Genomic DNA, 15434 nt, shown 5'->3' on the forward strand with positions numbered 1-15434 from the left:
CATGGGAAAGATAACTACAACACTGTTTAACAATAGAGGCATTTGAAGGTACCAAACTTTACTGGAACCGGATCCAGCCGCTGCAGTACTTCCAACCCATGGAATCCAACGTTACTAGAGGACTGTCCATTCTGGTCCCAGAGGCTGCTAGGAGTGAGAAAAGTTGGACAGCAGAAGCTGTACAGGGACTGAGTCCCAGGGAGGAGTACCCAGCAACTGGAATTGGCTGGGTCATGGGGAGGAGAGTCAGCAAGGTACTAACACTCCAATTGGTTAACACATAATTCTTTACGCAGCTTAAGACTTTGGGAAGACAGAATATGAACACATGAAGGTAATAAAAACTCCAACCTCTGGGCAACTTCCTGGAATGCTCCTAACCCAGACTCCCACAGGGCTTCCTCCCATACTTCATTTAGGTCTTTGGCTCAAATGTTACCTCTTTAGAACTGCCTTAAGACTGGGGCAAGAGGAGCTCCAGTCTAGGGCTCTGAGCACCTGATTCTCTTCTGTCCATGTTCCTTTACATAGAGCAAGAAGCCCACAGGCCAACGGGATGTACTCACTGAAAGGTCTTGCCCCTCTCCCCTTTTTATAGCATACTGTGAGTACCTGGGACCCTAGAACCTAGTGCCCCAATAGCAACAGGTCACCAGCTACAGGCTGCATCAGCCTTTCCCAAGGTCTGTCCTCCTGAGGAGCAAGGGGTGGTTAAGGGGAGGCTATTTGTAGGAGGTGTGGACAAAACTCTGATGTGCAGATGTATTCGTTATAGGTGTGGGCACAAGGACATTTGAAGTATGGGACAGTGCTGGGGTGCCAAGAGAAGGAAGGCTGAGGGCCAAGGACATGTTCCCCCTCCAAAGCACTGCATTCAAGGGCATATCTCAGAAGGGTCCAAGAATCCTAAACTTAAATGTGGCTTTCCAGATTATGATGAAGGTATACATGTCAAGATAAAAAGATAGGAATTTTGCATTACAGTTTAATTTGTAGTTTTAAAATATGTAGACATGGTATGTGGGCCTCCGTTTGTACTACTGACTCAATTCTAGCAAATATTGAAGGTAGACCTGTCCCTGATCTTCGTGTATAAAATAGCACCTCCTCTGCCACTCTATTCTTACCCTAGTCTACATTTCTTCATAACATCGGTCACCATCTGATTTACATTTACTTATGTATCATCTCTTTACCCCTACTGGAATGTAAGTTCCACGTCCCTAGAGTCTATATTTTGTTTACTGCCTTATCCTTATACCTAAACAAGTGCCTGGCATGACACCACTCAGTAAAACTTGTATAAATAACAAATCTAAGTTCAAAGCTCTTACAGGTGAAGGGGACTAACCTGGCAGACACAAAGGAAAAATATTACCGTGACAACCCTCTGAGGAGCACCTTCTCCCCTTAAAATAACTCACTCAAAACAGTGGAGCTGCAAAGGTAACTAGAGAAAATCCATTAACACCTTAGTGCCCATGAACACCAGGTGAGTTGTTCAGGCTACCTGCGACAGGGATATGTGAGTCAGCGTGGAGAGTTCTGAGTGGGCTGAAGAGTCGGATGTGGGGGATCTGGGCTGCCGGTAACCCCGAATCTTGGAATCGCCCTAACAACCTTATGCAGGTGGCCAGATGTGGGTCCTGAGGAAACCGATTCCACGGCAACGGCCCGCCAACCCAGCACACCCCACAGTAGAGAAGGGGCTTCTGATCCATGAGTAGGGCCCCTCAAATGATGTTCCCCTTTAGATGGTCACGGACATCAGCAGGGGTGGGTGCATCTGATCCTGTGGGGTCTTGGTGGTCGCAGACCACGCGTCCCTTTTCTCTCCCACCTGCATCTAATTCACAACGTCTCATCGCTTTGCGGGAGCCCAGGAACTGCCCTAAAACAGCAGAAATCCGGGTCGTCTATTCCAACGGACTCCTCTTCCGTTGGATACGGGGGCCGTGACAGGCCAAACAACCTCCGCGAGGCCCCCGCAGCGACTGCTCAGCGGGCGCTCCATTCCTTTCCTTGGGGATGGAGCTCCAGGGACCGGACTGTACACCTCGCCTCCTGGGGCCTGAGGCGGGAACCCGGCTTGCGCAGCTCTGAGGCCTCGGCGGACCGCGAAAGGATGGCTCACCGCCCGGCCACGGCCAGCCCCAGCAGCAAGCTCAGCCCCTCCCGCTCCTGGGCCCAGGCGCGGCCTGAGGGGCGGGGCGGGGGGTGGGGGGACGGGGCTGGCCACGGAGGGCGGGGGCTCAGGGGCGGGGCCACGTGGCTCCTCCTTGCGGGCGGAGGCAGGCGGTGCAGCGGCGCTGGGACCCGACTCATCCGGTACTTGCGTGTGGTGGTGAGCGCAGCGCCGAGGATGGGGAGGTGCGGCCGCGACTCCGGGCCGCTGCCGTCGCTGCTGCTGCTGCTACTGTTGCTGCTCGCGGTTCCCGGCGCTGGCGCGGCCCCGCGCTCGGCGCTCTACTCGCCTTCCGACCCGCTGACGCTGCTGCAGGCGGACACGGTGCGCGGCGCGGTGCTGGGCTCTCGCGGCGCTTGGGCCGTGGAGTTCTTCGCCTCCTGGTGCGGCCACTGCATCGCCTTCGCCCCGACGTGGAAGGCGCTGGCCGAAGACGTCAAAGGTGAGAAGCGGCGGCAGCCCGCTCCCCCGTGCCCCGCCGCCCCGACCCCTCCACCTGCCCCGCGGGCAGCCCCTTACTCCGGGAGCACGTCCCTCTTCCAGTCACCTCCGCCCACCTCTTCCTCTCCGCGCATCCCGCGACCCCCACCTTCATGTTTCTCATCTCCATTTTTGGCTCCCGCTCCCTTGCCTTTTCCTCTTGGCCCTCATCCGGAGCTTCTCTCCCCTCTCCGCGGCCTGGTCCCCCAGACCTGCCCTGCTTGCCCGGTTCGTCCCCCGCCAGGTTACTGCCTCCTCCCCAGAGAGGGGTCTCCTTTGTTCCTTCCTCCGCATGGTCCGCTGACACCTTACGGCTTCCTGGTCCAGCCTTGTGGCAGTCCTCTTCCTCTCGTCCAGGGACCCATGTCGCTTTCCTGCCAGGTTCCTTAGCTGCTGTGGGTCAGTGCTGGGGAGAAAAGGGAACGGGCATTCATTTTGCCTCCCCACCACCTTTCTCCACTCCCTCGACTGGTTGACCGAAGTGGTACATAGACTTCCTTTCTCATTTTTGTTTTTGATGGAGGTATCTCTGTTCTGGGCCTCTCCTGACCTGCCGCCTCCAGCTCCTTAGCTTCCGGGCCACATCCTTCTCTCTCTTCCCCCGCTCAGACCCTAATGTTTTAACTCCATGCACCCAGAGGCCTTTGGTGCATGTTTGGCTCTTGCTCCGTGTTCCCAATCACAGGTTGGGGCATCAAAACTATATTTCCTGGATTCCAAGACATCAGCTGTGAGACACACTGTTCATTTTGTGACAGCCCAAGGGGTAGAAGGATAGGAAAAAACCACTACATGTATAGAGATTTTAAGGGGAACTCTATTACAGAAATGCTAAAATTTTGAAACACTTAAGACTTAGAGTCGAGGAACTATGGTAATAATAGTAATTAATATTTACGGAGCACCTATCATTTCAGGCACCTTACTAAGTACTGGGCATACATTGTCTCATAGTTTCCTTTCCACAATTTAAAGATTCCTGTGGTGTCACACATCCACCTAACCCAGGTAGTGGGCATTTGGCGGGCGGGAGTGGTGTAGTGATAGTGATTTGTTCCTGACTTGCTGCCTCTGAATGGAGCTACTTCCTGATTCTGGTGCTAGGTCGCTAGCACGGGCTCCTGCCCTGAAATGGTCACTGAATGAGAACTGTGGGCGTCTTTGGAAATAGGCATCTTTCTAGAGAAAGCGGAACTGGAACCCTTGTTCTCCTTCTCTGCTGTCGGTATTTCTTGATAAACTCAACTCTTTGTGGTAGAATAGTGCCTTTGTAGATGTTAGTTTTCAGACTCATCCTCCCTCTTTCCTGAGCAGCTTGCAGATTGGTTTCTGAAGTGGCTAGATGGAACCATGCCTACGTCTTTTAGCCACATGGTCCTGGAAAATTATTTTTTATTTTTTATTTTTTTTGAGACGGAGTCTCGCTCTGTCGCCCAGGCTGGAGTGCAGTGGCCGGATCTCAGCTCACTGCAAGCTCCGCCTCCCGGGTTTACGCCATTCTCCTGCTTCAGCCTCCTGAGTAGCTGGGACTACAGGCACCGCCACCGCGCCCGGCTAGTTTTTTGTATTTTTTTAGTGGAGACAGGGTTTCACGGTGTTCGCCAGGATGGTCTCGATCTCCTGACCTCGTGATCCACCCGTCTCGGCCTCCCAAAGTGCTGGGATTACAGGCTTGAGCCACCGCGCCCGGCCGAAAATTATTTTTAAATGAAACTTATAAGCAGTTTTGACCTCCAGTTTACACTTGCCCACATACTTCACTGGTCCCATTAGCTGAACCAGCCTTTCTGAGCAGTGTTTCACACCATTTCAACACATTTGGTCAGGGAAGGAGTGATGTCAACACATCTGGTCAGGGGAGGAGGAAGAAAGAACACGGATCATGGAAGTGGAACACCTAAGAGAAGGTAAATCTCAGGGGACATTGTGGGCATGAACATCATAAAAATTCCCTGATCACTTTCCACTTTGAGGCTACAAGAGGTGTTCAATGGTTGCAGATGGACTTAGTCTTGAATTTCTTCCTTCTTGAGAGTGCTGGAGGGAAAGATTAGCTTCCAGCTGACTCACATGTTTAGCCTCTTGCAATGCAGAGTTTTAGTTTTTCTATGAGTTGCATATCTAGATACTGACCCAGTCTGCTCCTGTATGAGGGTTACCACTTCCAAACGGGATTCCCCAGTGCATGGAGCCTTTCTTTAAAATAAGAAAGCGAAATCAGAATTTAACCTCTGAAAAGGAAATGGAAGGATCAAAGCCTGTGGGGATGATCCAGGGTAAATGGGAGGTGGGAGATTTCAGTGGAAGCTGGAGGTCTCCTGTGAGCCATTGGTGTGTCAGCCCTTGAACCAGATGGTGTTGGGAGGGCACTGGCAGAATCTGCTGTCAGCCTGCAATGAAGAATGTCCTCCACTCTAACCCAAAGGGGTATTCGCTGGTGAGGCCCTGCTAAGAAGCTCGGATTGGTCTCACTTCATCTCTGTCCTGAGGTTTCTTGAGAAAGATTGGTTGTGGGCCTGCAGAGGGCTGCTCTCATCCCACCCTGGGCTGTGAGTATGGCCCATGCTCTCTTCTGAGGACACCTGTATCTTGAGGCAGGAACAGAGACAGAGTGAAGGTCACGGGGCGAGAGAAGAATTTTGCAGCCATACTTGGCTGGCTTCAGGCATTTAATCTGACTGAATAGGGTTCATTTCTTCAGTGACTAGGGCAGTAGATTCTCTAGGGCAGATGCTGCCCTGGGGCTGAGCATGTGTTTCTGAGAACCTGGTTCACCCCCTTTCTATTACAGAGCAGCTCCCACCATATGTTTGGGAAATTGGTAGTATCCAATTTAGGCCTTCATTGCTATTCACTGGCTAATCAATCAGCAAATATTTGTTGAGTGATAAGCATTGTTTGCATTGCAGTTGGGGAAATGAACTACTCACAGAAGGAAAATTGGCAATTGTTACAAAGCTGTGTTTGAAAAAGGCCAAAGGAGTGGTTCAGCCATTTCTTGTAGGAACCCAGGGGAGGAAAGTCACAGAGGGCTAATCTCATCACCAAAGGCCTTCATGCCAGTGGTTATTTATTACACGCTTGCCTTATGCCAGCAGTTTGCTAAGGGCCTTCACAGGCCATTATTATGACAACCCTTACCCCGGAAAATATCTGAGCTATGGATATTGTCTTCCTCTTTTTTTTAAAACAGATAAGTAACTTGCCAGGTTTACACAGATGCTGGAGGAGGCCATTGACTCCAGCTCTTTTTGGCTCTCTGGAGCCTGGGCAGGTAGAGAGGTGGGTGGAGGAGGAAGGATATTCCAGGTGGAAAAACAGTGTGTGCCAAGCTACGAAGGTGAGGTTCGTAAGGTGTGTGTTTGAGTGACAGTGAGCTGTGTTGGTTTTGTCCCCCTTCTCTTCCAGGGCACAGGCCACATCTGCTATGTGTACCTGTGATTCCCAGCACCACAGCTTGGTACCGAGTAGGAGCCCACTGCAAGTTCATGGTGGCCAGTGGCCTGAGCCTCACAGGATTCCAAATGACGGTGTGAGTGTAGAACCTTCTGCTGGTGCCGTGGATCATCTTGACTCAGACTGGGGGTGTCAGCCAGGTGTGAGGGGTAGGGAAGGCATTTTGTCCATCCAGTGATGTCACTGCCCAGAAACTGTCAGCAAGGAGGAAGGAAGGCATGAGTTGGTGACCGCATAGTGCTGACTAGCTGGACAGGGCATAAACCAACCCTGTGTCAGGAGAACTCCTGAAGACTTCGGTGTAGAGTCCCAGAGCTGAGGGTTGGTAGCTTCTGGTCACTAGACCACCAGGTCTCGCTGGCTCTTTGTGGTTGGGTACATCTGTGCCTCTTACATCTGAAGCCCAGACCCACTTAACACTCGGAGGCTGCATGTTTCTTGTTAAGAGTTTTTTTGCCATCCAGCACTTGAACGGTTGTCAGAGCTGGAAGGGGCATTAGAGATCATTCATCCTGGCCCTCGCTGATCCAGGAGGAAGCAGAGGTCCAGAGACACATGTGGAGCTCACGGTGCTGCAGCCAGTTAAACTCCAAGCAAGGCTTCCTACTCCACCCAGTGCCTTCCCTGAACTTGTGAGTGGGGCGGGGACGCTGCCCTTGACTCCAGACCAAGCCCCCGGAGGGGTCTCAGCAGAATCCCCACAACACCCTCACCACAGGGCATCCTCTCACCCATCACTCCAAAATTTACAGCTGTCCAGCTTCTCTTGCCTTGCCACCCTTCCCCTCTCCCTTAGTCCATTTATTCTGTTGTAGGTACAAAAATTACTCTGTTCAGAGCAGTAACTGCACCAGGAAAAGGTTTTCTCCCCACTGGTAGAGCTGGACTGATACTAGTGATCATTTTGGTGTTAGGCATTTAAGTCACCTGACACTTCAGAAAGTCTCTGTCACTCAACTCTGCATTGCTTTGACAGTAAAGCTTAAATGCAGCTTTGCTTTAACAATGGAGCACTCAGATAAGGACCTTCTCTATTCCATCTCCTGTTACTTGTCAAAAGACAAAATTACACCACAATCAAAAATCTTAACTGGCTTTTATTGTGATTCTAGAATCAGGCAGCAGCACATTCTCTCTTACAAAATGAGTATTCTGATGAGCTGAGCAGAGGAGTTTGGCTTTATAGACAGAAAAAGGCTGAAGAAAACAGAAACAGATCAAAAATCAGATGGGTTATTTCGGTCGCTTTTAAAGGTTAAAGCAGAGACTTCCTTATGTTGGCTGAAACTGGCTTGTTTGGAGATTTGACTGTTATCTCACTCTCTCCTGATTTCTTGGAAGGTCAGATCAACAGCTTAGTTTTGGCTTGTGGCATGGGACTTCAGCTTGAGGGACTCCATCATGGTTTGGTCTCTTGGGCCTTGTGCAGGAAGGAGCTCAGTCCCCACCAGTGGCCTCCTAGAAATATTTAACAATTCTCCCCTTTTGGTCAGGTTCTCACCTAGGTGAGAGTGTTACTAAAACAGGACATCAGCACTACTCTCAGTAATCATCATTTTGGGTTTTCAGTCTTTTTTTTTTTTTTTTTCTGAGACCGAGTCTCGCTCTGTCGCCCAGGCTGGAGTGCAGTGGCCTTATCGCAGCTCACTGCAAGCTCCGCCTCCCGGGTTCACGCCATTCTCCTGCCTCAGCCACCCGAGTAGCTGGGACTACAGGCGCCCGCCACCTCGCCCGGCTAATTCTTTGTATCTTTTAGTAGAGATAGGGTTTCACCATGTTAGCCAGGATGGTCTGGATCTCCTGCCCTCATGATCTGCCCGTCTCGGCCTCCCAAAGTGCTGGGATTACAGGCTTGAGCCACCGCGCCCGGCCTGGGTTTTCAGTCTTAACACATCATTTATAGGTTAAGGTATGCTCATTATCACGTGTTACTTGGAGTTTTGATCATTTCACGCTGGAGAGAGACCATTTAGCATTCGGCAGATGGCTGCATAAAGACATTTAAGACTTTTTGAGAGGATACAGTGTAACAGGGAAACTACTATAATGACTCTCCCCAGGATAATACTGAGAGTTTACAATATGCCGCCTAGCCATGGACCCATGAACCAAACCAGCTAAAATCGAAGAGATGAAAGAGTGAGCCAGATGAGGAATTTACCCTTTTTAACCGAGTACTATTTGTTCATTTTTTGCGACTGAGTCTCAATACCCTATGTATCTATCCATGTGCAACAAAAAGTGTCCGCAATTGCACCGATTCCCTGTTCTGCTAATAGGTAGCATTTCTATTATCTAGCATCCCATGACTGGGTTAAATTAAAGCAGGGAGTAAGAACACATGGGTCTAAAAGTCTGACTCTATAAAAGGGACCACTAGTACAGTTTGAACAATAGTTGTGTTAGGGATGTTGCGGAAGTTACCCCCTGGGTGGAGTAAAGGATCCCTTTGGTCATGTAAAGATCTGGGTTGGCTGGGCGCGGTGGCTCAAGCCTGTAATCCCAGCACTTTGGGAGGCCGAGACGGGCGGATCACGAGGTCAGGAGATCGAGACCATCCTGGCTAACACGGTGAAACCCCGTCTCTACTAAAAAATACAAAAAACTAGCCGGGCGAGGTGGCGGGCGCCTGTAGTCCCAGCTACTCGGGAGGCTGAGGCAGGAGAATGGCCTAAACCCGGGAGGCGGAGCTTGCAGTGAGCTGAGATCCGGCCACTGCACTCCAGCCTAGGGACAGAGCAAGACTCCGTCTCAAAAAAAAAAAAAAAAAAAAAGATCTGGGTTGAGCGTGACAAATCCAACATTTCATGAAGTTACCCCTAGAAGCCACTGATTGTGAAATTCTGACTACAGCATTATCCTGCCAGACAAAAAAAGGTAGACGTAATCAAGGATAAAGTGGAAGACTTATTCCAATGAATCTCTTATTCAGATGTTTTGGGAAAGCATGAAATTGTCAACTTCTTGTCCTGGTTTGCAGTTTGATTGTCTCTGGTTATGGCATTGGGCATTTTGGTGAACTCTTTGTGTGGCTTACACATCAGGCATGAGACTTGTCCCTTGAAGTTGTTCAGCTTCTGCTTCTAGGGCTTTAGGCACAGAACAGTTCTTGTTCTTAGTTGGAGAATTGTAGCTAGTTATTGGAAGAAACTGGAAGAATTCAGGATGCAATCCATCTTATAGGTAGATGATAAAAACTTGAAAATGATCAACAAGGCTACAATCTAATAACAGATGTACTATAGTTTTTCTTCAGGAACATATTTTTTCTCTCTGTAGTCACCCCCATTTCTACCAAAGATAATCAGGGTAAGTGAGAGGCAGAGGTCACAGTGAGCCGAGATCGCGCCACTGCACTCCAGCCTAGATGACAGAGCAAGACTCCATCCAGAATAGAATAGAATAGAATAGAATAGAATAGAATAGAATAGAATAGAATAGTCAGGGTAAGACTAATTTGCTCGCAGAGTATGTTTAGTCTCATCAAACTTGGCCTGATTATTTATATAAGTGTGGCAAGAATAGTGATTGATCACATAGGCTCTTCTTAAGTTTGCTTTGCTGGAACTTATCGATAGGAAATCTCAGATTGGACTTTTAATAACCTCTCAAGGCTAGGAAGCCAAACCAAGCCCAACTTTAGATTTTACCTGCAGTACCTGTAGATTCATCGTACATATATTCTCAAGTATGGCATCACACTCAAAACCTCGGTAACATCACCAGTGTTTCCTATTGTATCTTGTTATAAAGAGAGCAGATGCTTATTGAACTTATGCAAATAACAGTATTGCCATAAAAATAAGAATATTCACAAATAGTTTCTGAATTCCAGAGAGGTCTTATAGGGAGAAAATGTTTCCATTTTTGTTCACAAGAGTATACTTACCAACTTGCTGAAAACTATAGATAGCTTAAAAGAAAATAAGTTTTCTTAAATAAGGACAACAAAACATTAGAAAGAACCAACAACTTTTCAAATTTAAAAACCATAACAACCCATAATTCTTCATTGGTTCATTTAGTCTCATGTAATTAATTCTTGTTCTGCTTGATCTTGGTTATCAGTTCTGCAGACCCATCAGTTTTTTCATTAGAGTTCTGGAAATTCTTTGCTAGTCCAATCATATTATCTCGAAGTTATCAGAAATGGTACTTATCAGAGACTTTTCTGTGGATCTCCTTGAAGATGAAGCACTTTAGGATTATAGTTGCTTAGCAAAAAGCTTTTAGAAAAACAGAATAAAGCAATTAACTGTAGACAATAAGACTTAAAATGTTTGTGGTAAAGATCTGATGAGAGTTCATAATAATAATGACACAATTGACAAGGAAATTTGGTTATTGCTGTGCATATAACATTTTAACCTAATAACCGAAATTAAGGCTGATAATACATCATATTTCTAGGAATATCATATAATTTTGGGGATACACATTAGTAACAATTATATATATACATTAATAAATATAACTCAAAGAAGATTAAACATCATTTCTTGTTTGACAATGCTTCCCATATAATTAATACATCAAATGAGCCTAACTATAGTTTAATATCTCTCCTTTGCAGAATCTTTGAGATGTTCCAGGGCCCTCTGGAATGTTCCAAAGTTACTTCAAGTTCAGAAAGCCTTAATTTAGAATTTGATTTTGGGAAGTTTGTACAAAATATCAAAGGTTTAAAATTAAAACACTTAATCAGGCTGGGCATGGTGGCTCATGACGGTAATCCCAACACTTTGGGAGGCCGAGGCAGGAGGTTACCTTGAGCCTATGGGTTCGAGACCAGTCTGGGCAAAATAGGGAGACCCCATTTCTATAGAAAATTTTTAAAAAATTAGCCAGGTGTGGTGGTGTGCACCTGTGGGCCCAGCTGCTTAAGCAGCTGAGATGGAGAATTACTTGAGCCCAGGAGGTGGCAGACAAGTGAGCCACGATCACACCACTGCACTCCAGCCTGGATGACATAGTGAGACTTTATCTCAAAACAAAAACAAAAAAGCAAAACAAAAAAATCACTTGATCAAATTGGATCACAGGTCACTGTTAAGTCACAGTCATTCATCTAACCAGAATGATAATTAAAAGATTTCAAAAGGAAAATATAGAATGTTACACTGTTGCAGAAAAAAATCTTAGCTCTTTTATAGAGAGGACTCTATTTTCTTAAGTAATCACAGACCTAATAAAGACAACACGAAACACAGGGAATCATCTTGATAAAACAAAGGATCCTTCTTAGGATAATTACCTACAAGGTACAGAAAAACCTTTCACTATTTCCTTTTAAGAACAGATCAATACTTCAAGAAAACCTTGTTTTAACAGAGAGGACCAAATTCTGATTTTTCATCAGTGTACTTTTGATATTAAGGCTCATTAAAAAAACACACAAAAACTATAAGTTAGCCCATTTGACCACACTTGAAGTTCTTTTCTCTTCACAACTTCCTTGTATCCGTTAGTTTGTCCTGTACTCTTCCTCTTTCTCATTGTGAAATAACCAGTCACTCTAGAACAAAATGACTCTTTTTCCCTTAATCAAAATACATCCTTATATTTTATGGCTTCCTTTGTAAACCATGCCATACTTCCCTTGCATACAGAATTATGTCCCTTATTATTTCTAGTTTTAGTTGCTTATATTAATTAGTTTTTACTCCTTAGTAATCTTAATTTCTAGTGAAAACTAGCAAGCATTGTGAACTGTCTTCCATTAACATTCACCATTTCATAATTTCTAGAAACATGTTTCCTCAGCTTTTTGTGCTTATTACAGACCCAATTGTATTCTCTATGCCATACAAAAACAAGATGCCAAAGCATATATACTTTAAACTTATGTTCAGCAATTAATGTTTCAGTATTTTAATTTACTTAGAAATGTTATTTTATGAATATCTGTGACTTAATTTAATGTAAAATAACTGTAAGAGGAGGCTGGATATGTGGACAGAGGCCAAAAGAAGAACCGCCTTCTGGTTGTAGGTTTTCTTCTAAAGTTAGTTAGAGCCCCCAGAGACTGTTGAATAGAGATTGACATACTCAGATCCACAGAAAGAAAAGATCATTTGATGGCTAGAGAGGCCAGTGAGGGGTGGAGCACATTAGAACCTCACCAGGAGAGAAATAATACGTTGATATTTCTCTAGAGGCCCTGCCATGAGAACCTGTACTAGCTCATGGGACACGGAGGGTAGGTTGGAGGTGAGGTCAGTAAAAAACCAGATCATGGGTTCATGCCAACCTAGGACAGGCATGAGGAGATGGAGGTTTGGGTGGGGGAAGAGATTTCAGAGGGAGAGTAGACAGGATGTGGAGGCAGGTTGGGATCAGCAATCCCATGGTAGGGGCAGAGGGATTGCATCCTGGGCCTGGCGTGCAGCAGGCCCTGACCATACCTGCCTTTGTACAGGCTACCTTGGAGGTGAGGTTTAAAGCCAAAGGATGCACCCCAGCTTGCAGATACTTGGATAGGCTCAGGTTGCTATCCTTGTGTGCTAAGGGAGTCAAGAAAGCTCCCCAAAAAGTGTGTGGTGGGGGGTGTTGAGGAAGTTGGGGAAATGGCATCCTAGGATGTGGCTCACCTGACTCTGCTAAATACTTTTGAAGTCTGACTCTGGTAAATACCTCCATCCACTTCCTCTCCCCAGCTCCCCAGCCACCTCCCTCCTACAAGGAGTCCAGAAGCTGCAATGCCAAAAGCAGACTACCAGCAAAAAAGGTGGGGAAAGAAGGGGGTGTTGTGGCCACAGGCCTTCCTTCAAGCTCCCAGAGCCCCCTCCCTTGTATCAGCCCCAAGAGGGGCCAACTTAGTTGCCTTCTTTCCAGGGATGCATCAGGGTGTGCCAGGCTTTTCCTGCATCTGTCTCATGGAGGTGAGGGTAATACTCCTTCCCCAGGCATAAGGTGTTCTTAGGAGCTCTGATACCTTCTGCAATTGTGTTTTTCTCAGACATTGTAAGGAGTTAAGTTCTAGGGTGGAGTATTAGGGTGTTTTTGCATTGCTAAAAATAAGTACCTGAGGCTGGGTAATTTATAAAGAAAAGAGGTTTAATTGGCTCAGGGTTCTGGAGGTTGTACACAGCATCTGCTTAGCTTCTGGGGAGGCCTCAGGGATCTTTTACTCATGACAGAAGGCAAAGCAGGAGAGGAAGCAGGAGGGGGTTGGGAAGTGCCACCCTATTTTAAACAATCGGATCTTACAAGAAGTCAGAGTGAGAACTCACTCATTACCAAGGGCACAGCTGAGCTGTTCATGAGGGATCTGCCCCCATGGTCTAATACCTTTCACTATACCTCACCTCATCTAACATTGGAGATCACATTTCAACATGAAATTTGGAGGAGACGAGATCCAAACCTTATCAGGTAGGGTCAGAGGTCCTGCTAAAACTGTGACCGTCAGGAATGTTGTTCAGATATTAGTGTTCTGTACGTAACGGGTGCTAGGTGGGCTGCCTGTGTAAATTCCATTCCCTGCCCCTGGGGCATGAGCTTCAAATGGAAGTTGTGCTTGCCACCAGGCAGGCCTCCTTCTCCTCTCATCTGCCCCAGGGACGCAGGTGGGTCCAGCTGCCATGGAGGTCATCCTGAGCCGTCCAGGCAAACACTCCCAGTCTGGCCCCTTCTTCCCTTCTATTCTGGCTCCCATGCCTCCCAAAAACCCTCCTCTCCAGGCAGCATGGTCTTTGCCCATCCTCTCCCCCTCCACCTTGCTCAGGAAGTTCCCTGCCCACTGGACCGACGGTCTAGGTTGAGCTCTGTTTCCACCTTTCCTGCTGAGCCCATGCCTTGGTCTGCAGGGCCGACCTCTCCTGGCTGGGTCCAAACTTGAGAGTTCTGTGCCACATGATTTGGCCCCGTCACTGCCCTCTCACGGCTTGTGTGACTTCCTCTGTGCACACCTTGGCTTCCAGCTGGAGCAGCCTCCGTGTGGGTGGAACTTTGGTGGATGCTCACGGGGCACCTGACCTGGAATCTGAGCTCAGGAGAGCTGCCTGGTATATGAGCTTGTTTCTTCTCAGATTCTGGGCTGTGGCCCAGAATGGTGCCATTATTCTCTCTGCCAATGTTTCAGCGGCCAGCAGCCTTTTGACCTGGGGCCTGATGCAGGGGCAAGGTTAATTTGCCAGACTCTGGCCTCAAGGCTTCTTTCCCCACAGTTCCTGGATTCCAGATGCTCTCATTTCTGGCTGGGGACCCAGTTCCTGATACCCTTTACCCCAGTCACTCAAACTCTGCCCACTACCAGTACCTCTGGCCCCAGGAACCTTCCCCAAGAGTCCCCTGGGGAATTCCAAATCCCCTAAGGCATGTTCTCCACCCTTCTGAACTGATCCCATTTAGGGCCCCAGGGACAGAGGCAATACCAGGGCTTTTCCCAGGGCGTGGGGGTGGGGGGTGGCGAGGAGCGGGACAGACTCCTTCAACATCTCTCATCCCGTATCCCTGGCCTCACATAGTAGTAATGGGGAAACAGATACCATTCTGAGGCAGTGTTACTTATGCTAATCACCTAAAACACAGGTTCCGTTTTGAGAGATGCTATCGTAATGCAGACCAGCCGGAATATCTCAGAGGTCCTTTCCCAAGGAAGGTGTGACCTTTGTCATAAGAGCTTTGGGATCAGGTGCTGTGGGGTTGGCAGGGGTGAGGCATTGCATTGGGGGAGATGGGTGGGCAGAGGGGGTGCCAGCCCCTCTTATTTACCCTTGGGTTTTTTTGTCTTTTCAGCCTGGAGGCCGGCCCTGAATCTCGCTGCCCTGGACTGTGCTGAGGAGACCAACAGCGCAGTCTGCAGAGACTTCAACATCCCTGGCTTCCCAACTGTGAGGGTGTGTGACTGACAGGAGGGGAAGGCAGGCTAGGCCTGCTCTGTTTCCCTTTATAAGGGAAAAGGGCCATGTGGGATGTGTCTGGATGGGCAGATTTCGGCTGCTGTGATTTGAGCTGGGAGGTGATCATCACTTGGGCTGGTGAGAGCTCCCAGCTCCCAAGGTCCTCTTCGATTGCTCTCCCTCCTGACCTCCAAGCCTTAGAGGTCTGATCTAACTCTATAAAACCAGGATTCAGGCTCTGACCCATCTGTGGGCAGGGTCAGACTCTAGGAGCCTAGTGGTTCTCCACAAAGGGACCCCAGACACTCTGGCAAGCCTCAGCCTCCTCAGGCAAATGCCTTGAACCACAGGTAGCTGAGAAGGGACCTGTCAGGATAGCTTCACCCCACTGTCAGAATGTCAGTGCCTCAGGCAGCAGGGATCCCTGGCACGGGAATTATCATACCCAAGGCATGAGGGCTCTGTCACCC

The 15434-nt window shown here is 48.0% G+C and overlaps 1 protein-coding gene across 3 annotated transcripts in view; it reads left to right on the forward strand.

Moving 5' to 3' along the window:
• Positions 1 to 2323: 2323 nt before the first annotated feature.
• The window catches only part of QSOX1 (quiescin sulfhydryl oxidase 1), a 44349-nt gene continuing 31238 nt past the window's right edge, over positions 2324 to 15434 (forward strand). For all 3 annotated transcript variants that reach the window (XM_078001065.1, XM_001111489.5, XM_015122547.3), the window contains exons 1-2: positions 2324 to 2627; positions 14861 to 14961. In XM_078001065.1, coding sequence (XP_077857191.1) covers positions 2363 to 2627; positions 14861 to 14961 — 366 coding nt within the window. In that variant the 5' untranslated portion in view covers positions 2324 to 2362. The remainder of the gene's footprint in view (positions 2628 to 14860; positions 14962 to 15434) is intronic.

This window comes from Macaca mulatta, chromosome 1, assembly GCF_049350105.2.
Source record: "Macaca mulatta isolate MMU2019108-1 chromosome 1, T2T-MMU8v2.0, whole genome shotgun sequence".
Classification (NCBI taxonomy): domain Eukaryota; kingdom Metazoa; phylum Chordata; class Mammalia; order Primates; family Cercopithecidae; genus Macaca; species Macaca mulatta.